At 38.9% G+C, this 25,668-nt stretch overlaps 1 protein-coding gene across 1 annotated transcript in view; it reads right to left on the reverse strand.

Moving 5' to 3' along the window:
• ANO5 (anoctamin 5) overlaps positions 1 to 20,544 on the reverse strand; it is a 33,957-nt gene extending 13,413 nt beyond the window's left edge. The window contains exons 1-11 of the mRNA XM_009874505.1: positions 20,389 to 20,544; positions 20,041 to 20,111; positions 16,143 to 16,174; positions 15,629 to 15,710; positions 11,856 to 11,889; positions 10,550 to 10,663; positions 4,434 to 4,502; positions 3,028 to 3,312; positions 2,557 to 2,670; positions 2,008 to 2,123; positions 964 to 1,098 (exon numbers count right to left, since the gene is read on the reverse strand). Of these exons, the coding sequence (XP_009872807.1) occupies positions 964 to 1,098; positions 2,008 to 2,123; positions 2,557 to 2,670; positions 3,028 to 3,312; positions 4,434 to 4,502; positions 10,550 to 10,663; positions 11,856 to 11,889; positions 15,629 to 15,710; positions 16,143 to 16,174; positions 20,041 to 20,111; positions 20,389 to 20,544 (1,208 nt within the window). The remainder of the gene's footprint in view (positions 1 to 963; positions 1,099 to 2,007; positions 2,124 to 2,556; positions 2,671 to 3,027; positions 3,313 to 4,433; positions 4,503 to 10,549; positions 10,664 to 11,855; positions 11,890 to 15,628; positions 15,711 to 16,142; positions 16,175 to 20,040; positions 20,112 to 20,388) is intronic.
• Between the last annotated feature and the right edge of the window lie 5,124 nt (positions 20,545 to 25,668).

A 25,668-nucleotide genomic window follows, 5' to 3' on the forward strand; every position in this document is an offset into this window, starting at 1 on the left:
GAAGTCTGTAAAGAGCTGTACTGCACGTGCACTGCTTTCAGGCAAATTATAAACCATGCTATTTCTCATCAGATTAGTAATGAGTTCAAAACATCTTTTCTAAAAGCAGAGCTATTAATTGAGCTTTGCTACCTAGAATAAAATTTGCTACTTCAATTTAACTGCTACAGCAGGCTAAGTTTACAATCCTATAATAGTCCTTCAGTATCCAGAGAAATCTGAACATGTATAGCAGTATTAGCTGAAATATAGCTGAAATAGAGGTTTCAAAATGAAATAATTTAATAGAATGGATGAGAATTTAACCTGTTACTCATCTTTTATGGTTAAGTCAAAATTATCTGGAAGCCTTCTCACAAAAAACGGCGAGCAATGAAATGCCAATCCCCTCTTTCTCCCCATTGCCCCCAGCAAATCCCTGAATACAAAAAAGTCTCGGGACCCTTGAAGAAACTAATACACTGGGTATTTACAAAGAAGCAAACTCTGGCTTCCGAGATGCTGGATCCCTCTGACAGCAGAACACTGCTGATCCGTCCTGCACTCATCCTTTTGGTAGTTAGTACAAATTATGACCTACACAAAAAGGTCAACGAACTACTCTGCAAGACAGACTGAAATAGAAAAACTTAAGGCAACAATAAACACTTGAAACAAATGATCTTGAGAGATGACAGTGGCAGTCTTAGGACTTTATGTATTGCAGGTGTTCCAATATAAAAAGGTATTGTCAAACAGCAATACAATACTGTTTTCACCTAGTCTGGGTCTAACTAATTAATAGTCACAAGCTCTGTATTAGCTGTCCACCAGCATTTCAGTCAATAAAGGTAGGAGAAGAACAAACCTGTCCGTTCTGACATGCTTTAAAAGCTTGATATCTTTTTTTTACCCCAAAGAACAAAAATTTCACATTGCTTAACTTTTTCCATTATCAGCCCAGATTTTCAGCGTTACACTCACCTGCTCATATTTTCATCCATTGTAAACAAGCCATATAGAAAACAGATTAAGCCAACAACTGCTGCAAGGAATAACATCTCAGTGTAAAATCCTAGCCAGGCAAAATAGATTCCAATCTTCTCACCATAGTACTTCCTGAGCACAAAAAAAATGCAATTAATAGGAACACAAAGCAAAGTTTAAAACTGCCATAGTGCAAAGCAGCCAGAGTTAAAATGAAGCACTTGGCAAAATTCTAACTTAACAGAAGAATAAATGCATAGATGTATGTTGGAAAAATGGTATTTGAAACTAGCTGTGACAAGTTACGCAAGTTGAATGAAGAAAATATATGGCCTTTTCTGACCCTTTTTTTTCCTCCTAGCAGAAGCTCCAGCTTTGAAAATATATATAGAAAAAAGAAAATCACTAAACCTTCCCACTGCATAACAAAAATGAGATTTACTTTTCTGATTTTCCAAGGAGTTACACAAATGAAACTGGGCCCCACAGTTCTGATCATATGGTTAGAATGAATGGGCAATTCACAGCAACACAACGGGTTGTGTTAGGAATAGGGCAGCCGCAACCTGTAAATGAAGTAACACTTTTCTTACATCATATGAGCTGAATCAAAGAGATCTTGGGTGAGGTTAGTTTAAACTTGGGTTTCATACTGAATTAGGAGCCAAACTTCAAAACTGATTTTATCAGTGTTTTTTCAAGTCTGTGTTGAAATTTCACATCAATTTTTAAAAACAGTGGCAGATATTGACAATAAAATGCAAGGTACTCTTTGTGTTCCTCCTACAAGTGAACTACACCTAACCCTGGGCAGAGTGGGTAGACTTTAAAAGGCTTGATGTGAGATAAAGCATTTTTCCAGTTACTAGTAAAAATCTGTGTCCTGTCCTCCAAGAACCTAGCGTCCAATTAATCATTCAGTTCTCATTGGATCTTAAGAGTAGCAAAAACTTCCCAGTAGGATCAAGCTACAAATGAACACACGCTTGTATTACAGTGAAAACCAAGTAAATATTATAAAAAAAACAGGCAATATTTTACCTGATGAGGTCCAAAGGCTGTTCTTTGTAGAACCGCAAGAAACGAGCCCACTGCATGTACAGCGTGTATCTCTCGTTGTCACAGTTTGGATCATTTGCTTTTTTCCAGTACTGGCACTGCGAGCAAATCAGAGTAAAGGCAAAACTCATGTACTACGTGAACATTATTGATGATGCACCCCTCTTAAGCTTGTGCCAATTTAAACTAATGTGAAATTCAAACTTAACACTCCACCACTTTATATAAGTAGATCCCTTTTTAATCTATGTAATGTTTTAAGGTAAAAAAAAATTCTCTTACAAATTATGTGGCTGACACCTAAGTACAATCTAGAAATTCATCCATAAATAGAAAGTTTGCAGCTCTGAAAAGCCAACCAGTAGGGCTGGCAGATACATCATGTGTATTATAAAACAGAATCAGCTAACTGGGACAAGTGAAAGGGTTGGAGTAAACTTTCATTTCTGCTGTAAACAGGAAATGTGACAATAGGTAAAAGAGTAAAAATCCTGGGAAATGCACAAGGGAGCAGAAAGCCAGAATACTTACATCATGAAGAGGATATGCAGCAGAATACGTGCCATTATTTAGCAGTCTCTTAATCCCAAATTTTTTCTTCCCTTCTTCTGTTCCATATGGGCACCGTGTAAGAATATAATTAACCTGAGATTCAAAAACAAATATTTCAAACCCCTTCTGCTTTAAGGTCACTTAAAAGAAACCTACAGTGGTTGTGCACTGCGTATAATCTACAAGAAAAATAGGCAGAAGCAGTAAGTGGTTTTTCAGAAGGCCCTACCCTGCATGAGACTGTTGAGGGTATACTTGCCTTGTACACATCCAGAAGATCCATTCCAACAAAGACTATTTCAGATTTCTAAAGAAAGATGCATAGGAACCTAGCCTTGCTCGTATCTAAGCACAGATTCCACAGTTTATATGCTCCTTCCTTGCATGAATATTCCCACATGAATCTGTACACCTGCATGTAAATATAAGCAAGCAAATTCACATACGTACTATTCTGTTTCTCATGGATGGTGAGAAGAAAGTGCTCTCATCATTGATGAGGTACAGCTCCTGCTTATCTTTGCTGAATGGCGCCGTGAAATAATCTGGTTCGGGGTGCATCACGTGCTCAGGAAGCCTGAGCGGTGCAAGCATACAGTCCAGGGGGTTCTCCACCATCGAGGGAATGTCATTTTCCTTGATGGGAACTTTAATGTTCAGCACTTCTGCATATGTGATCAGAACTTCCCACGGAGCATGGATCTTCACAAAATAAATCTTGCCATCTTCAGATTCCTGTCCCAGGGAAGTTAAATTAGACATCAGACTGAACTGTGGTCTTTTGCAAGATTTATGAGAATAGTTGGTATGTGAAAAAACAGGGAGTTAATAGGGGGATTTTACATGGTGTATGTATACATATAGGTGTGTGTAGTTTTTTTTAACCAAAAAACTTATCCAAGTGGTTGGTTGTTCACAAAGATAATCTTTGCACTGCTAAAAGCTGACAAAGGCTTTTCAAACCTCATTAACCTTGTAGACCAAGGCCAGAAACTCTCACTGCATTCTGAGTGCACTGAAAATGCTCTGCAGGGCTGGTCCCTTGGCAGCCCCTATGCTGGATTCTAATTCTTTCTTGGAGGAGGCAGATTTTGCACACAAGACTCCTCGCAAAAGGGAGTTACCAACCAGAGAAAAGATCCATTATAGCCTCATAGATATGATAAGGAATAATCTTATCACAGGCCTCGCCCGACAGTAGATATTCTTCTAACGTTCCTCTGCTTACACAGCAGAACATGGCAATCAGAAGGTGTTTTTAACACGTTGCTCAAGGAATCCCCATCTATAGATGTTACAGAGTCTGAACCTCATCAAGAGTTACTTGGCCCCACCAAATGGCTGGTAGAAAAAAAGAGCATGCTGACTGAGGAAGTCAGTATCCCCTGCTGCCCAGTTATTAAACAAAACTAACACTAATCAAGCATCCTCAAATGGTTCATGAGGGTCCTTCCTCATAATTACAATATCCAGTGAGCATACAGTCATCCATTCCCTGACTAATAACCATGTAACTAGCTGGGATTAGATGGGATTAAATCTAGCTGCGAGCATACTTCCCATGTACATGGCTTTAAACACAGTCACAGCTATTCCAGAACTACTTTCTTTTTGCCATGAAATGAAAAGCCATCATTACTTCCTGAATCAAAATTATTTTGCTTTCACAGTCCTTATGAATATACCTGGAAAAAGAACTTAGATAGACACACTGAGATTGTTTCACCTGAATCAGTCACATTCCACTGAAATCCACTAGAATAATTTATATTTTTTCTCAAAGAAACAATGTGGTATATATTAATTAGCAATTTGCAGGTGTATTTCTTTGGTCTTAAGCTTTCCTCTTTTTTTACCTTCTTGTCTTCTGTTTCTAGTTCCAAACCAGCCTTTTGCAGATTGCTCTCAAATTCTTTTCTTCTTTCCTGAAGGGAAACAAACACACTTTATTAACTGATGAAGATGAGTTTTACTCTTCCTGACTGCCCTGATGACAACCCCTTAAGGCTACGTGACCTTTGTAAAAGAAAGCAGCCCAGGAGACAAAAACCAGGTGATGCATATCAGGCTACTTCTGAGTCAAGGCCAGCCTAGCCATGGCAACACATCAGCAACTGCTGTTGTGATGCTTTTGAGTCATAGGCTGGATTTGATGATCTCAGAGGTCTTTTCCAGCCTCAAAAGTTCTGTGATTCCGTAACTGCACCGACAAGCAACAGGACCCCTGGTTGTTAGGGACAGGCTCATAAACTGTACAATCTTGTTAACCAGAGAAGTAAATGAAGTCACATGTCTGGAGCACTTCTGACTCTTCGGGAGGATGAGGTGTGTGTGGTGTCTTATTGTCCAAGTTCAGCTATATTTCTAAGATAATGTTAAACCTAGACGAAAAGAAAAGTTCTGGAAGCATGTGGAAGACCGTTCGCTTGTAGCTGTACCTGTTTACCTGATACAGATGTCCAAGTACAGATTACAGACAATTCAAACAGTACGCTTCACAAACAACGCGACTGTAGAACTAGCTAAGACTAACAAATCATCATGTGTAAGCTCAGACACACTTGGCTTGCATAAAGTCAGTGTGGACTCCATATAGAGATAAATAAACCTGACTGTGGTGCCGCGTGGTGGCTGCATGACCTCTAGGAGTTTGAGGCTCTTTCTGGAGCTCTGTATTTTGCCAAGTAATTCATAGGTGGTGTCTTTAGGCAAGAACATTTTCCTTCCCTCCTTCTCTGTAGGATTTTTGCTCCTCTTGGGAGACTCCGTTAATTTCCTTTAATTTATAGCTAAAACCTGCAATGCTGTGATGTCTTAAAAAACATTTTTCAAACACACTTAAAAACCACAAACCACCGTAGTTTTCAGCCAATTTCCTTCACCTGCATGTCTGTGAGGAGCAGGATGCACTGCCTTATTTGCACTGCAGTTTGCATAAACTACTCAGATAAATGAATACAGACTGCAGAATAGCCTTAAAGGCCCTCAAATCTATACTAAGATGTATTGATATGTTTTCCTGTGTTGGCTGCCTTGCATTTTTACCCGTCACATCTAATTTTGGCAAATGTTATTAGACATGAAATGATAAGTTGGCCTAGATAAACTTGCAAATATGGTAATTCCCAAGTTCTAGCACACATCAGGGGAAAATGCAATTCCATGAGCTATTTTTTAATTACTCTATCCCAGAAACCTGGCTACACACACCTGTATAAACACACCAAAGACCTCTTGTTTTCTGACCTACTGATCTAATAGAAATACAATACAATACAACTAAAAGGTGACTTATGATTACATTTGAAAGTGCTATATAAAAGCTGACATTCAAGCCTGGTATCCAAAGCTGCATGCTATTCCGGATTACGTTCTCACCAAACAAAGCAGGCTGGCATGCGTTCTTTCCCCAGCAAACACTGGAGGTGAGCCAAGCAAGTCAGCTCCGAGGCTGCTCTGCCGCCAGACACCAGCAGCTCCTCCTCCAGCTGTGCAGCTTCATAACAGAGCAAAACCATCTGGCCCCATCTTACTGATCTTTCCTTACTATACACTTAGCGTGATAAATTGCAGTGTTCTAATCGAAATTACACTCTTATTACCACCTTGCTTTCTTCCCATAAGCCACCTTCTCTGCAGCCCACGTGAATGTACTGTACTGGCCAGGCACTTGTAAGAACCACCTTTAAAAGCAAATCAATCTGCTGCAAAAAATGCAATGCTTTCCCTTTTCTTGCCAAATAGTGGATTTCTTCATGTCACCGTCAAAGGCTTGAAATGGACAAAATGTACCCCTAGACCAGTGCTGTTTTGTTTTAATGTGTACTGGTAAGAATTTTAAGCTTACTGTGCCAAACCCAAAAACCTAGACCTGGTGCAGGTATTGGTGACTCCATTATAGATGCCACTCTGCAGTCACAGAGGGAAGAAACAAAAGCAATCACATCATGATGACCAGTAACAGTGGGCTAATGCCCTTACTCATGTTTTGTTTAAATACATTTCTTAAGCCTCTCCAAACCATCTGTAAAAGACTGAAACCACACTTTCTGAGACCTCCTATAAAGCAGAGAGGCTGGTAGGGCATTCAGGTCTCCAGACACAGCTGTGGATACCCCACACACTTGTACAGAGCAACTTAACCATCCAACACACGCCTGGCTGTAGTGAACTGTCCTGATAAGACAAACAAAGCAAGATCCAAAGTCTAGCAGATAATAGCCCAACACAGATGCAGCACTGCATGATTAGGTACCTCAGGAAGTTCGACAACTGTCATAAACCTATTTCTTGATAACAATGCTGTTACTGCTAGTAACAACAATCAATAAACAGGGGAATAAAATAATTTTAAGTTTACAAAATACTATTCCTTAATCAAACTCCTCTTCTTGCTTTTCCCCTTCCTTTAGACAGGGAGTGCCAAACTTACAAAAACCTTTTACATATCGGGATGCTTGGCCTTATTCTAGTAGGATACTGGGAAATAAATATGGCCGTTAGGAAAAATCACATGCTATGTAGAGTGTACACAAACTCTGTTCTTAGCTGTACCCTGAGAAAACATCACAGGACTGAGCCCAGGCTGCCCACATAGTTCTCTGGGTAAAATATTTCCATTTATCTGCTAGAAGCTTTGAGGAAAAATATAAAGTAATGTCTCACAAAATATTAATCCCAATTTTTGTTTAGAGAGACTTCATTGTTAGACTTATTCATGTAAAATATAGAAGTCAAGTTCAAAACAGAGTTTAAACTGGAAAGTTTCTGGAGAACATCAAAGAAAATGTCTTTGTTCTGCATGAAGCTAAGAAGGAAGATGAACAGACCGTCTCTTGCATCTGTATCAGGGCTACACTGAAACACACAAAGAGGTTATTAATATCTTTCTTAGAAATGCAGGATAAAGCTGCTTCCCTGAGACAAGGAAACAAAACTGTTTGTCACAACTGTTACTCTCTTCCCATGAACATTTCTGTTCTTAGCTGTTAAAATTTCGCTGTGTCATTGTACTACTGAAAAAGAAACATTTCTTTCCTGCGATGACTGTAAATAGCAAGTACAGTATGTCAGACAAATTCCAAAAGCTGCAGTGCATCACTATTTAAATCTTGTTTCCACAAAGCATAGAAGTACTGTGCTGCTGTCAAAGAAGTCCACATTAATTTACAGATACATTCGTTGTATAAAGGTCTATGCTTGGCTTAATTACAGGGCAAATTTAATTTTCTTGACAAATTGCCCAGGAACTGTGTAAAAACTCATAAACATAACATTGATATCTTCGTGCCTGTCTGTTCTGCGACCGCAGAGCTAACTTACAGGGCCACAGACCCAACATCTTCTTCCATGTGGCCACAAACTCTTTTGCAAGCAACAGACATACACAGAATTAAATCTCACAAATCTTGATGCACATCTACTCTTTTGCAAGACATGTTTCTTCCTAACTAATTTACCTCAAAGAGGAACCTCATATCAGCTACTAGCTCGTGGGTTCTTCCCCATGTGAATCTTTTGGTTAGTAAGGACACCCAGATACATGGCCTCTGCTCTGGCAAAGATTCCTGCCACCCCACAATGACCTACAAAACCATGGAAAGGAAACTGCTGCACACAGTATGAATGAGTGACTAGGCTAAGCGTCTGGCTCCTTCTCCTCCCCACTTGAAACATTACCTAAATAGTCTCAATTTCTTCCCTCATGTTATTTAAGTATGACTAATGGAAAAGTTTATTTTAAGAGTTGTTTTCACATATCTTGCATGGGTATCTTTTTCTTCTCTTTATACCGACTGGTCTCCTTTCCTTTTTAAATGCACTTTGCTTTACGGTAGGAGGAGGAATCTAGCCAGGATTACTGCCTAACAGAGTCATTGTGCGTGTGAAAAAGTATGCCTTCATGTAAACCTCCAGTACCACAGCTATAACATAACCTTGGTCTCCCAAGTAGATCTCCTGAACATGGCCAGCTGAGGAAAGGAAAGCATCAGACCCGGGAGGAAACATGGTAACCAAAGACAAGGATAAGGCTGAGGTGCTAAATGTCTTTTTTGCCTCAGTTTTTACTAACAGAAACACTTTTACTGAGGAAAGCCAGTCCCCCAGCCAAGAGGCAGGGGCCAGGAGCAAAATGCCCTCCAGGAGGAGATGGCCAGTGACCTGCTGCTCCCCATCGATGTGCACAAATCTGTGGGGCCGCATGGGATTCATCCTTGAGTCCTGAGAGAACTAGCAGGGGTGCTCACCAAGCCACTGTCCATCATTTATCAGCATTCCTGGCTGACTGGGGAGGTCCCAGCTGATTGGAAGTCAGCCAATATAACGCCCATCTGTAAGAAGGGACAGACAGATGATGCAGAAAATTACAGGCCTGTCAGTTTGACTTCAGTTCCAGGGAAGCTGATGGAGCAGATCATCCTGAGTTCCAGGACAACCAGGTGATCGGTCAGCGTGCCCAGGGAGGTGGTTAAGTCGTCATCCCTGGAGGTGTTTATGAGAAGGGCAGATGTGCTGAGGGATGTGGTTTAGTGGTGTTGACAGGGCTAGGACAAAGGTTGAACTCAATGACCTTGAATGTATCTTCCAACTGAAACTGTTCTATGATTCTATGATATTTTTACTTTTTAAAAGGTAACAAGAATACAATGCAGGAGCTGTGATCTACACTAGAACATATTTGCATACAGGCAGCATAAATAGTTTACAAAAACAGTTATTTCCTTCACAAAGCAGTATGTAATTTTTTTGAACAGCCCAATTGTGAAGTTTTTGTTCAAAGGAAATGTTTAATTATGAAATACTTTAATATGACAAGCTATAGATGAGAAACATTCTTTACTTCAGACTTTTAGTTTTGATCAGGATTTTGCATTAAGCCTCCATATAATTAGTTTTCTTCAGAAAGCCTTATCTTTCAGAATAATGTGATTACAGGAGAATGAAGTCTTTTTTGGTCTTTTGTTTTTTTCAAAGAACAAACTTTGGAGATATATATTGGAAAGATTAGTTCGTAAACATAAGCTCTTCTGGCTCAGAAAGAAGGTAGTGAAATCCTTGCGATTATTACTTTTTAAAACATTATGCTTATATAGAATTTATTCTTAAGTCTTGGCTGCATCTCATAGTACCAGATTTTTTCAATAGCTTGAATTTATGTATTAGTCAAGTCAGACCACACGTGTCAGGGCAAGCAAAGAACAAATACACATAATTTACTGATTCTGCCTGACCTACTGCAACCATTCAGGCAACTGGGCCTTCCTGGGATGTTCAAGGATGTTCACTGACTGGCACTTTAGAGAAAAGCTGTACTTCATGCTCTGTTACACAGGAGGTCTCTTATAAAAGCTACTCTAAATATTCTTCCAGAAGAATGAATACACATATGTAGAGAGCACGTCAAGCACAGTGAAAAGCTCAAAGAGGAGCTTTATGTTTATTTTGCTAGAATATAAAAAAAATTAAGTCCTAGAAGTCTTAAAAGGAAAATCGTGTGGATCTTTCAATCTAAGAATCCAAGATTTTTGGATCTAAGAATCCTTTTCTGCTTTAACTGAAGTCAAAGGATGGGAGAAAAATAGGTTATTGTTACAACTCATTTGGATAATACTTTGCTTATTTAACTATTTACAGATACAGTTTTACAAAAGCCAAAACTAAGCATAAGATAGTTAAATGAAGAAAGTAAAATCATTTGGATTACTTGGCACTGACTGTATAATATACTGACCAGCATAAGTAATGGAGTAATCAACTCAGAACATAAAGTCCCCAAAATCTAATACAATTAGGTCCTAATACACAACGGTAAACTATACAGAAATTTCATTACCTGGAATGTCTTTTTGCACAGCTATCAATTTTTAGATAAGTCCTATTCCAGCCTAGTGTAGTGATTTGAAAGGCTTAGTAATTGATACTGGGATTATAATAGCTAAGAATTAAGAGGACCTCAAAAAGAGAAACTTACCAACTTTTTTTCCCCTTCCTTATTAGGATCATCCACATAGGAGAGAACAAAATCAATTCTCCTGACACCATCCCTGAAGAAAATAGAATCTTTGCTTTGATGTCTTTTATCAATCTGTGGAAGATACAGGCATATGATTAAAAAAAACCCCAAACCAACATGTATTGCTGTTGCTCTAAAACATAATGCAAGACAAAGACATCCCCCAAAATTGCCTCAGTTCTTCTATTTCTTAACAGTTGAAGATACACTTGCACAAGTTTTAACATGGGCTATATCCAGTTAAAAAAAATTTCAGAAGTAACTGCTTATATCCACAAACACTACATGTAAATAACTGGCATACGAAGAATAAATATATGTTAGTAATTACACTACCATGTGAACATTGCTACCATTTCCTCTTTCAGAGCCTTTATAGGGTGTCATAATAATTCAGACAAGCATTATTTGACAGCATGGTATTTTTCTGCAATTATTCAGAATGCCAATCTACACAAAAGCAGCTAGGGCACAGGTCATCGACTTGAAATAGAAAGCAAAAATTAAATTCCATGCATTTTCTTATACATAAAAAGACTCACTAAAGCAACCACCATGGAGAAATGTGTCCCAGCATATGACTACATAGGAAAATGCACACAAACGATACAGGAGCTATGTTCCAAAACTGAGTATTTATTTTCTTGAGGGGAAAAAAAAAATCGAATAATCTATCTATGCAACAAGATAATCAGTATTGTAATTAACATATTAAAAGTCATACTTTTATTTAGCAGCATGCCAGAATGTTGCAATAGCAACATTCGTCTTTTTCACTGATTAGGCTACAGTAATGTTAAAGAATAAAAAGAATATTACATCACTCTCTGAGGGAATTTAACATAATATTAAGTAATATTATTTATTAACATGTGATTATGCAGCTGTATCTACAAGACTAGAAGTTCACAGAGCAAAGTGCTCTCCATAGAAGGTAATACTCTGGTCTAAATTTAACTCCATGCTCAGGATGGTCAGTGGTGCGTTTTCAAAAACACACTCAGCAGCAAAACTGTATTTATACAGGACTGAACTGGGTTTTCATTTTATTTAAATAGAAATAAAAAATAATAATTCAGAGGGATATGTCTGTCTTCTCCCTCTTAAGCCATGCAAGGATGCACGTGAAAAATACTCTGTGCTTTCTCAAGACAACTTTATAACTGTGAACCTGGCTCCCAGTTATCAAAAGGCATCACACAGTGAAGCATGTTATTACTGCAGCCATCCAAGCCACTTGCAATATCATTCATCACTGTTTTACCCTGAGACGTCGCTTCAGGAACAGATTGTATCTCCTTCCAGTCTGCTGGAATAACCAACGAGTTGTTAGCAAGCCCACTACTCCTCCCCAAGACCCAAACCCCCTGCTTCGAGCACATACTCTGCCAAATACAATTAGCAAGAAACCCACGTCCTTCAAGAAGCCAGGAAAAGCCTCCAACTATTAGAAAAACACAAGCGTCCACAAATATTATGATTGCAATGTCTTTTTTATTAAAGGCAAAGCTGTGCTGGCATCCCTTTTGATAATGAAGTCGGGTATTTTAAAATAATTACTCCTATAATGCTAATTGCTGTCATTTCGATACTTAAGCAGAGTTTTAAAAAGAACAAGAAGAAGTTAATTTGAATGTAATGCAAAGGTAACACGATAGGCACTGTCTAATGAATAGTGCATTCACGTGTCTGTTAATGCTCGTGTTAGGTTGGACCCACTGGGTCATAAAAAGTCAACTGGCAACCACGTAATTCCAGAGGTGATAAAATTACAAGCAATAATATCCACATATTTCAGGACATGCGTTTATCTTCAAGTAGGCCCAAACTTAACGAAAAAAAAAAAAGAAGTTCCTACTGTTGCATAGTGTTTCACAACTTGATGTGTCTTCACTAGACACACTGGTAACTCCTGAAACCACTCGAACCATCCGTGTGTTATGGAGAACTCCTGTAAAACCGAAGGTATCCCAGCCTTTGGGGAGCTTCAAAACACTGTGGCAAATCAAAAGTAACACCAAAAACTAAAAGAAGTTATTTCCTGAAAATCCTGCGATCCTCTCTTTGCCTTACCTCTTTTGGCAATTCTGTTGGGTTTTTGATTGTTTTTCTTCTTGAGAAATATTTACAGCAGGTCAATTAAAGTACATTACTTTGTAAGACTGAAATCAGGACAGCTACTTCAGAAAACGCTTTTTCTTCCAAATGCAGCACATAGTGACGTAAGACTAAGAGGCTCACAAAAATCATGTAATCCAATAGAAGAAACAGCATTTTCGCACTTCATTTTGTGCTTATATGGTTTTGGGTTTTTTTGTAAATGTAACCATGACTATAAGCAAACTACAACTCTTTTGATGTTAATTTAATCAAATTATCATACTGAATAGAACCACGCCAATATCTACACAGGTTCAACAGTACTATAATTGTTCAGCATTATAGTAAGTGAACCCCACAGAATGGCCTAGGCTGGAAGGGACCTTAGAGATCATCTAGTCCAACCTCCCTGTCATGGGCAGGGACGCCTCTCAACTAGATCAGGCAACATATGGGGACCGATCAAGAACTAGTATTTACAGAAAAGGTGCTGCCAAAGAAACGTCCAAAATCTTTTGCGTAGAAGTCTGCTTATTTCCTGTAGCATATCAGAACTCTGCTCAGTCACTACAGGTCTGACTGTCAATTAAGAAGATGCAGTAGTCACCATTGGATCTGCTTGGAGAAGGGGAATACTTACAACTTCCCTCTCCTTCCGTACATAGGATTGTTCATCACGGATAGTGACAGGCTTACTTATTAAACCCATAAATTATTCCTTTCCATTTTGCTGCATTTGGATTTCACAAGGAAAACAAGATCAGTCTTGCATATTCATGTAATTCTGTGCACACGTGTGCACTTACAGGTTTCAAATACAGAAAATATTACTAATTTGCATTGGTTGCATCAGTGAATCATGAAACACTATATTGCATCAGTGAATCATAAAACACTACACATCAGTACATCTTATTTCTTAACAGCTCTTTGAAGAGCTGGATTCAAATTAATTATCTCAGACAACTTGCAGTTACTAATGAAGTTACACCTCATCAGAGCAGATCCTGTGTGGCATACACCTTTTGGAATACAAGTAACCAAATTAAACCTTTCCAAGGCAGCACAGATAGCAAGCAGAGGCTTTTGAATAATTGAATAATATCCAGTAAGGAATTACGGAAGAGATGGAGCCTGGAGGCGTACGGTGAGCGCTCAAGAGGTAACAGCCCCCAGTTGCAACAAGGAGCAACATTCCTACTGGATAAGTGGGCGCGGTTGAGTAGGAACAGGTACAACAGGCTGCCCAGGGAGACTGCGTAACCGCCAGCTTCAGAGATCACACAGCTCCACCAAGCAAGTCCCTGAGTGAGCAACCTGATCTAAGTTTGAAGTCACCCTCACCCTGAGTAGGAGGTTGGCCAAGGAGACCTCCAGAGGTCTCTTCCTATCCAAGTCATCGCGTGATTCTATGAAGTGGTGTTACTGCAAGCCTTCAGCATTTACCAGCGCTTCCAAAAAGCTGAATAAATCCATTAGCTACAAAACAAGTTTGCAAAAACTGCTTGTTCAAATACTGCCCTCCTGTAGTAACTTCCCAGTTTCGATAGTCCAATTATCCCTCTAAGAACTAAGAAATTTTATAGCCTGAAGACAGACATGTTAACTGAACACTGTAATGGTCTACCATGAAGAGGTGTATTTTCTTTTCATGTGGCTATACAGGTGCAAACCTAGTGGATTCAGATGGAATGATACTAGTATTTCTAGTAAGCCCATAATCGATAACTTCAGAAAAATTTTCAGAATACAGAAGTGGACAAAAATATAAGAGTTTGAAAGCTGAATCGAAGAAAATCCCTAATTGAAAGGGTAGGAAATATTCAATGGCTTAAAAACAAAATTATCACCTTCACTTAGATCCCCAGTTCGTACAGTCTTTGTAGATCCTCCTTTTCACTGAATTAATCATAATTAGAGGTACAGGAAAAACATGGTGATTTAAGTGCCACTAAGCTAAATATAACTGTTTTATAACATTTATTTCCAAACTCAAAAAGCTCCTGAAAATGCATTTACACAACATACGTGAATATATAGGCACTCTGCTGAAAATCAAAAAGGCAAATTCCTGGTTTATGCACAGTGAACTCAAGTTTCCATTACATCAGAGACCCCCTTTGCATGAAGTTCTCCTCAATATGCTTCCTTGGAGGAATGCAAGCAACTGATGTGCATCCTCACTTCAAAGAAGCGTGTTAACAACACCCACCACCACACATCGCAACTTCCAGTTATGCTTCATGCAGGCTGCAAAGCTGCACACAGAACTGTAACCTTTCCCAGCCAAAGAAACACAACCCCCCACCTATTTCCTGAAGCTAAAACTTGCAAGCTTCTTTTCACACCTTTACCACAATCGTGTTTCAATTTTGAACCATGTTAAAACCTGAAAGCTTGAAAACATGCATTTCAAAGCAGTTTAAGACAACAAGATATTTGCACTAGAATTTAAATGCACAGAAAAAGCCTGTCTGGATAACAGAACATGTTAAACACGAACAAAGAAAAACAAAAACTATGCTAAGAGCATATGTGTTAATGGAAGACACCAGAGCCCAATGTAAGCAAGCTGGCAGTTTTAACACATCTCAGCATGTACTTCTTCCGTTATCTTAAATGAATTTTTGTATTTTTTTCTCCATAAAATAATGATTACTTTAAGTTTTATAGTATATTTGGCAATTAATACAATTATCATGTCTGCAAATTGCGCTAGAGTGGATATTTTGAGCCCTTCCTTTTTATTTACTACAATAAGAGAAACAAAAAAAAGGGTAACATATTCGAAATGATCTTACTCTTTAAAACATTTTAAAGTACCATGCTGACTCACAGAGCCCTCCAGACAAAAAGGAATCCCACATTTGTTAACACCACCATAGTCAGAAAACATCCTCTATCCCATCAAACCAAAACAATGATAAAAAAGCAAACTTTCCAGTTTTCTCCACCAATCTTGAGTTTTCAATTTTCTCTCTTATCTGTTCAATTTGCTCAAATTTATCACTCAAGCCATCTGGACGAATGAACACAAAAATCACATTCATTTTTATAAGCAAGAAACAATTCTTTTTTGGAAGGATGGCTTCCTTGAAACTGGAAAATTTTCTGGTGAGGGGCGTTTTTGGCATACGGTAATAGAAGACGCCACACAAATTCATGCAAGGGAGCATGAATATCTCTTACTGCTTACCACGTGATGTTCAGGGATGAGTAAAGTAGTCTCAGTGCTGTTTAGGCCCTGCCAGTGGCATCGCAGGAAAAACATAATGTTGTTAGCGATGATGCAAAGGATGCTTTAAAATAAAAGGCTATTTCAGAAGAAATAGAGTAGCTTCTGGTTTAAGCTGTTGAAAAGCAGTTCTGTGTGATAACTGGATTTTCAGTCCAGTTAGTGAAAGTTTAAACCAGCATCTGCTTCCTCAGATGAGCTGGGTCTCTAGCCTACCCCGCTGACTTTTACATTGCCCATACTGTTTTCTGAATATTAATAACAACAATTTTTAATAAGACTTATACAGTATTGCTCAGCCTTTCTGTTATAAAAAATAAAGTCTAAACAACTTGGCACAGATTACCATTTACAAGCTTTTTCTTATTTTAATAGCAAAGAGAGAAAATGTACATAGCATAGACAGCTGTGCTTGCATTCAGAACAAATGGGATGTCCCTTATTTTGCTACTTTTCAATGCAAACTGAAATTAAGCCACGTGCACTGAACGAAACCAAATACGAGGAGATCACATCACTAATCTCAGAGCGCAGACAAGGCAAATTGGTACCAGTAATTGTAGTTATGCCTAATGAGACTAGTGAGGGCTTCCCAGCTTCCAGCTCTGACCCATGCTTGGTGAGGCCCTGCTCTGATTTTAATTATACGGGATCTGTGTGCTCATTATTTTCTTGTATGCAGGCCTGGAGGGTGCTGCAATGTCCTCGGGCCAAACTCCAGACAGGGATGACAGGAATTCCAAGAGCAAAGGACTCTGCAGAACACGGCTGTCCTACAAAGTCCACAAACCCTCTGGGGGCCTGGCCCACAGCTGTAGGATTGCCTGCAAGGGATTTTGAGATCAGTCTTTGCTACTGGAATGAGGAATGGTTTGCAATAGCTAAGCTGTTCTGCACTATCTAATTCTATTAGTCCACAATTTTTCACACTCTTGTTTTGCTTCTGAAAACAAATCACAGACAGGTTTAAACAGAGCAACCACATAGTGTGACGCACATTACAAAAAGATGACATTCTCTAGGGAATTAAATTAATTTTCAACAGAAGCAACATATGAACCTCATTTCATTATTTTATCATTAATTACAGGCTTAGAGTTGTAACATTTCAAAAAGTGTGTTTCCAAAATTCAATTTTCATAAGGTACTGCCTCTGATTTTTACATCAGAAATGAGTATTCTTCACTTTTATTACAATTGAGAGAAACCACTCAGGTCCGTTCCTATAATTTTGTGAAAAAAACGCTATTTGTGTTCTTGTTTACATACGCACATCTTTACATTCTGTCTTAATGATGCCATCTCTGTGTATTTGCTTACCTAGCTAAGACAAAAATACCCCTTTCGGAATGTAGTCAAATAAACACAGAAAGATGGAACTGGTCCTTGGCAAGGAGTTCACATGAGAAACAGTACAAATATAAATAGCTGCACAGTGCTCTTAGCCTAAGCCCGTCTGAACTGAGTTTACAAGTCTAATCCTCACATCACTGATGCTGCTGGGAAAACCTTCACTACTTGTAGAGAACTAAATGCTGAGACACTCGCGTGGAAAGGTCTTCTCCAACCATACTCTGAAAATATTCATAGTGTAAAGTACTGTGCAAATCTGTACATCCATGAAAGAGCAGCCCTGCTTTTCATTGCTGCCCTATGGCTCCTGACCCCTCCATGGCTTGCCTGCCCCCTGTTGAAGCTGGCACCTTCCTGGTAGAATTACTAATTTCACAACGACATGATTTGAAGCTGTCCCCATTGCAGCACGTATCTGAAAATACCCCTGTCATATCATATTTTTGGGTTTTTCCCATCTCCAGTCTGCTGTTTGCTGAGCACATCTCTTCGCCTCCCTGCGTGACAAGGCATCTGGAAATGATTCATGCTGTAAGGCTTGTAATATGAAAAGCTGTTGAACTCTATGTGATCTTGTTTCTTTTTTCCTTGTGGGAGATTAAAAGAAGAAGGAGACTCAAAAAGAAGCAGATAAATTTAAAAAAAAAAACAAAAAAAAAGGGTAAAATAGGCAAGAAGCAGTGGATTAAAGCACAAACTCAAAATCATGAAGAAGGACAAAATGCACCATGGACTGGAGACTATTTTCTTGGAGTCCTGGACTTCATCCGTCTTTTGTACATATGTTTTTGTTTTTGTTTTACTTGCATTATTCTTTATGTCCAAATCACACTTTTTTTTACAGATTACGAAAGAAAAAAATACCACTGAATGATGGATAGGTAATGTTTTCTATTCTCTGTACTTGAATCTAGATTTCTTTTGTTCCTTCCTCTGTTGCTAATCAACGATAAGGCCTTAGCTTTTTATCCACACTGCTGAGTAGATGCAGTGTTATCGTCTGTTACATTTCTTCTCTCCCAAAAGACAGCCCAAGGATAATGAAGCTGTGACCTGAACGTAAATTCATTTAACACTTTCCCAACAGTCTTTTTACGAAATAATTCCATTTCTCTTTTAAAATTGCTTGACTTAAATTGTTTTAAGACTTCCAAGTGTTCATAATTTCCAGCTGCAGGAACAAAGTACGTGGTTAAGGAAAATTACCAACCAGTATGTCGCTAGAGTAAAATCATAAAATAGAGAAATGTGCTGTCTGTGAAAACAATAACAAAGCATGCTGGCCTGAGCTCAGAAGGGTCTTAGTGCAAAGAGGAGAAGCCATGGACTGTCTTTGATGCTGGGATAGATGACTCTGCTCAATTCCAGTGGGAATGCATCCAGGATGAAAAAAGGCAGCGTAATGAAGAATTGAGGGGGAAAAAAATGCTTCCAGTTTATAGAGAAGAAAACTGAAGTTGGAAGAACATATGAAGATAAAGGATTAGCATTATATGAAAAAAAAATCAGGGCTATCTTACTGCTGGAATGAATTACTGGAAAAACTTTAAGGATGGTCTTAACTTAAATATCTCTGACATTAAGCAGCAAGAACTAAGCCCGTCACGGCTGATAAGAGTGTGAAACTGGGCAAGAAGATTAAGGGTAATGCTGTAACTTTATGTTTGGCTAATGCATAGAAAGCAAAAATCAGATAAGCGAGACTGGATTAGGGGACATACTGTATGATAACACACAGCACAGAAAAGTACTAACTTAAATACAAGCGAACATCAGATGACCAGCTGATCTGGGGACACAAACTACCTAAAGCCAACTAAGCCACCTCTTCCTAGAGGGAGAGGGGAAAATAACAAAACACGAGACTTGTATCAACTCAGCTACAGACTAATATTGGTAATATGACAATGTTTTGTGATATCTAAGAACAAATTATGAAGAAAAAGAATTATGTAAGGAACATGTATAAGTAAGAAATATGGCAAAAGGAAGCATGAAGTCTTCTCTGACAGAGCGACTATTTATTTTCCTATCTGAAACTCTTATCTTCCTCTATGCATACAATAACCATACTAAAGAAATTGGACAATAAAAATTAAAAATACCAACCTCAAAAATGCATGTTTTTAACATTCTTTTTTAACCTATCTGTTAAGTGAATAGTAACCACAGACCACTATCTATTTAAGATATGTCCTGTACACATTGAACAATGAGGTGCTGTGAAAAAATGAATAGCTGGTGATGCTTTTCATATTGCAAGGAAGAGGTATTCTTATAATTCAAATCTTCATTTGTTTTCTCATTAATCTGCTGTACTGTCAAAAAGTTCCTAGAGCAGAGGAATGCGAGAGTGCCTTGAGTTCCCTGTCAAGCCAGCAACAGAATACGCAGCACAGAACAAAGTGCTGGGTTTGTGCAGAAGCATTAAGGATTCACAACAGCCAAAACACTGAATGAGCACGTGGTTCTCATTTCAAGACTGATTCTGGCAGCATTGCTGGCCCATACTCTTTTCTACTACTGCTGTGTTGTAGCATTAACCCTGCTAAGTCTCTGACAAGACTCCATGAACATCAGTGCTACATTCTTGGTTTCTTCCTTCAAAAAACTAGAGGAAGAAAATGTTTACATGGATGAAAAAGAATGTATAATCAATTTAAAAGAAACACTGCTTTTAAAACTAATTCTCTTTTTCACAGCAACTGCTCCTCTTTCCTCCTACCAGTAGTATGTTAACACCATCAGCACCGTGCCTTACCTCCGAGCTGCTTGGGGCTTCTGATTCTGCAGAGGAAATAGTTTCACATAAAGGTCCATTGCACTCTTCCCCTAAGGAACATTGAAAGAAAGATAGATTCATATAAATACATTCTTTATTTTAAAATATTATTGCACTTGAAAATTATGTGAACCTTTAAGGCATGGAATTGTGAACAAGCAAAAGCTGGAGAACAATAATCAGCTACATAAAATCTTTAAGAATGTTTTTTTGAAGGGGAAAAAATGCTGCAAGACACAATGTACTCAGTCTGTACTACCTGGTTGTACCCTTGCAGTCACAGAAACATATTTTTAACTGTGACAAAAACGTGTCAGTATCACGTACCTTTCTTGTCTCAGACACCCCTCCACACACACAGAGCTTTGCTGCCTCGGTTATGAGAGTTGAATTATCTCTGGAGTTGCGGGTTAGCAATTGAACTGGAGATTTTGTTGCTAAAGGATTAATGGCACATAACCTCAAGATTACAGATGCCCACATAACGGAGATATAATGACATGATCAAAAATAGTACTGTCAGTTGAAATTATCAGTCTCCTTCTTGTATTAAAAAAAAACCAAAACCACCTCACCCCAAAATCCCCCATCCTCATTTCAACAACAGTATCGAACTTGGCATGACTTTTCTGCAAATATAGTCAGTTCACCAAGGACACTGTTACTTAAAAGTTAACATGGATTCCCGTTCAGTCCCCATGTGTTGCCTGATCTAGTCGAGAGGTGGCATCCCTGGCGGCAAGGAGGCTGGATTAAAATGATCTCTAAGGTCCCTTCCAGCTTAGGCCACTCTATGATTCTAGGATTCTATGATAGCGAAAAAATCACACTGAATCACACTGAGACACTGGTTGGGTTTGTGGCTCTGAACCTACTCCGTCATCAATTTCTCTCGGAGTCATTCAGAGCCCATAAACCAGGCTCCTGCTCCAAGAGGACTCTCTAACCACCCATCTCTCTGCTGATTAGACAGACAGACCAGTGACCAACATCAGGCATCTAAATAACTTTACCACCAATGGAAAAGGATAAGCAGTTTTGAAAACACAGCCTAGAGCAGGCATCCAATAACGGTGCCTCTCTCTTCCAAAACACGATTCATCATACTCCTTTCTCCACCAAGGAAATATTGCTGGGTATAGCTTAGACTGGCCAGACCGATGAGCCCATCTTAGACTGGACCACTGTCAAGACAACCACGATTAGATTATTCTTAACAACAAAACAAACCTTTTTTTTAATTTTTTAATCCGCAAATCTGCAACTAGGCAGATTATAAACCAGTTCTTCGAAAATCTATAATAAGTTACTTAAGTATAGCTTGAGAACATTTTTCTTTCTATAATTTTTTTCTTCATCTAAGTTCACTTACAGAAAATGGCCTCTGTACCTTATAACCGTATGTATGACATGGTGAGAAACTGGGTAATGATATATAACATATAATGAAGAAGTTCCTGAATGCTAAGATGTTTGTTTACATTTGTTGCACACTATTCTGCTAAAGCGAACTATGCCTGCAAAATCTGTGTTAGCAGATACCATTTGAACACTTAAATTTGCTTATGTACTTGTAGAGAGGTGTTCCCATACGCTGCTCCAAGTGTGGAGATGTAGGAAGAATGATCCCAAATTATTTACTGAAGTCATCTCTAAGAAGTTAAGTGTGAAAGTAAATAATTTGGGATGATTCTTCCTACCAAAATGTATCATAAATGCTACAGGGCCTGCACTCTAAGACAGAACATCAAACATAAGAAAAGGTTTACAGGAACAGCTTCAGCACAGAACTGGATTCAGAACTGGATTCAGCTGCGCTCAACAGACAAGAGAAACAAGTGGCACATCACGGGAGAATATGGCAATAAGAACACAGAAGCCTCAACTCAGAAAAACAGCAACTGTCAAAACATCCAGATTAACTTACACAGGAAACTGTTTTGGCACGAGTTTTCCTAAGGAGAGCCTCTACCTTTGCACAGGGCTGGCTCTAAGCTTATGCGAACTTGGCAGCTGCCCTGATGGAGGAACAGGAGCCTGGCCGTCACGCTCAGCTACTGCTCTGCCCACAGCGCGGGGTGGCGCGGCTGCTGCAGCTCTGCCCAGAGGCAGCGAGCCCAGGGCCCAGGGGCAGAAAGCCCCAAGGTTTCCTCACACAACCCCCATGCCAGGAGCAGCCCGGCCCCTCGGCCCTGGAGCGGTAACATCCCATTTGTCTGTGCTGCTCAGGGCACTTGAACCGATTCCACAGCCTATGACAACACCCTTGGTGTGCGTCTTCCTGGATTATCCCTTCTGTACTTGTAAAAGTTTAACCTCACGAACAAGCATGGTTCAGAGGTCTGCATTTTAAATGCTCTCCCAGCACCACACCTGATTACTTATGCAACTCGTGGAAAGAATTCTTCTTGGTATCTCTGATCCAGGGGTATAAAACTGAATAACCTTAGAACAGCACACAAGAAGGCAAAAAGAGAATGTAAAACACACATTAACTGTGAAGTACAACATACTTAATACATTCACTCCTTGAAAAACATATAAACAGGCTCCTAAGCAAAAGCAGTACACGAACTGCACACCCAAGTCACGTAGGGAGGCATAAGGGAGCCACAACCCAAAACTGCAGCAAGCACCAGGAATGGAGGTGCCCAATCAGTTCTTAACCGAGAGAGCTGCCTGCAGATAACTAAGAATTGGCTTGCAAATCCCACTGCAAAAAGCCTGGCTTATATTTTATATAAATGACTCATATAAACTTAGGACTGATTTCCAAGATGCTCTCAGCAGAAAAAAAAAAAGGAGAGAGGACACACACAAAAGGGAAGAACGCGTAACGCTGGTTAGTACAATACCTTCAGACCGCGATGGCTTGAACTTGGTGAGAATCGCAATGTCATCTTTAAAAGGAAAAAACACTTCAGTAAGAACCAGAAGCAAAATCCACTTTTAACTTAAGCAACTTAGTATTTCTCCTCTATCTTTGCAGTACAGCGATTAAATCCAACAAAACGAGCCCTAGAAACCAGAGACTGTGACCTAGACAGAAAGGACTGAGCAGGTTCCTCTTGAAACAGCAACATCCACATTTTTGTCCAGACACCTTATTCAGCAACACAAACAAGGATACCATTTGCCCAACTGAGGAGCAGGGAGGATCATAATAGTTTCTGCTAGCCAAGAAAATGCACTTAAAACACTTCAAGAAATTACACCTTCATGACTAAAGACGGGAGTAAAATAATAACGTTCTGATAAAACTGTCATCCTTAAGCGAATAGCCTTGTTCTTCAACACCACACACTCCACCATACATAAAGAGATCTAGAAACATCTGCACATCCCATTCAATAGAAAATTCATTTGTACAAACTGCAGTCACTTCTTCGAATTTTTTTGTTCAAAATTAACTGCAGAACAACCCTATGACTATCAAAACTCATGAAAAGTTGTTTCAGACATATATAACGTTGATATTTATTCAAATCACTGGCTTTTCATGGCCCGGCACATATCCTAGCCAAAACAAATGCCTCTTTCCCAGCGTAATCATCATCTCCAACAGCCTTAACAGTTCTGCACACAGCTATTCGTAACTCCTTAAACATGTGTGCCTTGCAAGTTTGCACATTATTGGAAAGTAGTAAGCTTCCCATGGCCTATAATTTGCAGTATTAACATATGCTGTCCCAAACTACACCCTACCGCAGGGCAACCTACTTATAAACTTTCAGTATAGCATCCCTAAGAATTACAGACCATTTCTATTTCAATTACAGACCTGGATGAACAGACCAACGGTAATTCAAAACAGCTCACAGACTGCAATATTTAGAACTGAAGACTGAAATATAATCAAGATTGATTTTGCCTCTTAAAATTTACCCCACCAACAAAAGAGTACTTTTATTAGTGCAATTTGATGTTTTCTGTAACAAGTATGAAAAATTGCTTCTTGTGTAATGAAATAACTAGTCATACTGCAATAGTTTTGCTTTTTTCACAGTGCCTAAATCACTTTCTTTTTCTACATGGCAAAACTGACAATTTAGGAAAAGATAATTCCGCATTACTTCCTATTCAGTCCACAATGAAAGACAAAACTCTTGGTGGTCTAGTCACCAACACGCTCACAATTTTTCAAAGATGCTACTGTATTTACAGAACTAGCACTCAAGCTACTCAAATATGACTGGCCATCACGTATTTAAAAATCAGATAAACAGACTGGAGACCACAGTGTTGTCGCACTTGCACGCTTACCTCCGACAGAGCTATTCCAAAGGCAAAGTCAGAGCCAGGATTCTCAGGCAGGTGTTGATAAACTGTTTATTGCTTAGCAGCAGTAAGAAAGTGTTACAGCTGGTCCTGCTATTACTTTTCAGCATTGTTTCCAAAATGCTGATTCCATTTATTTCCATGATTTTCTTAGACACAGTAACAATATCCTTCTCAGTCAACAAAACCATGCAGGTAAAAGAAGTTTCCAGACCTGTCACGCTGCTCTGTGCGCCTGATGCCTTTGGCCTGTCAGTTTATAGACATACATATCCTTACAGCAAAATATTGATGGTCCAGGTAAAGTTAAAAACCAACACAACAATTCACAAAACAAACAAACAAAACCCAACAAACCCTGAAACTTACTTTGCAGTCATTACGAAGTAGCTATGTACTATGAAGAAAACTTCTAATATTCATTCTTACCAAGCACTGAAAGAAAATCCCTAGATGTCTTGAAGTTACCAAGCCCTGATATTATTCAGTAGCTTTGCCTGCCCAACAAAAAAGTATAAAGCAATTTAAAACATTATTATCTATTGCTAAATCAATGCACTATTTACAGTACTGTATCCTTTGCTCCCAAAATATCACCATGGCATTACTGCTGTAGTGGGATCTACTCTGACCCATTTCCATCTCTGATAAGGAGTCTGATTCACCACTGAGTCACTAACAAAAATAGATACTTGAACAAAGACCTCTCCAGAATAAGGTCACTCACTCCAAGTAAGCTTCCTAATGACTATTGTGCTTCCCTATCTAAGAAAAACGTAGATTTAAAATGACTTATTAACTAAATTTACGTGTATGTTGACCACGTCCTCTCAGGGCTGGCTGACAGGGTTGCCTCGGGAAACTGAGGACCCACCTAGTACGCTGGCTCCTGAGCAAGTAAAATAAGTGTTATCACTTCATCTGGGGATGCCAGAGAACGAGTATTTAGCAATACATAAGAAAAACAAGAAAAAATAACTCTTTTACATAGGCATAAATATATGGAAGAGAAATCTGTTCCAAACAGAAAGAAAATCTCATCTAGCATTTGGAAAAGGTATGAAGTCCTCATGAAGTTCTAATCTCTAGTATAGTAAGTGGATATTTTAAGTTAGAACTTGACGTTTGCCCTCAGCTGCCTTCCGTTTAAAGAACATAAATCCTCCCCTCTGATTAAAAGGTACTAGGCTAAAAAAAAAAAAAAGTCATGTAAATCTGTTTTTAGCAAAAAACCACAAGCACAGTGTTGTAACACAGAACTTGAATGGCATTTTAATGTGGTTAAGCCAATAAGCATTACCATATTGTATGTACTAGCATAGACAGGAC

The sequence above is a fragment of the Apaloderma vittatum genome, unplaced genomic scaffold (genome assembly GCF_000703405.1).
Source record: "Apaloderma vittatum isolate BGI_N311 unplaced genomic scaffold, ASM70340v1 scaffold15470, whole genome shotgun sequence".
NCBI classification, from domain to species: domain Eukaryota; kingdom Metazoa; phylum Chordata; class Aves; order Trogoniformes; family Trogonidae; genus Apaloderma; species Apaloderma vittatum.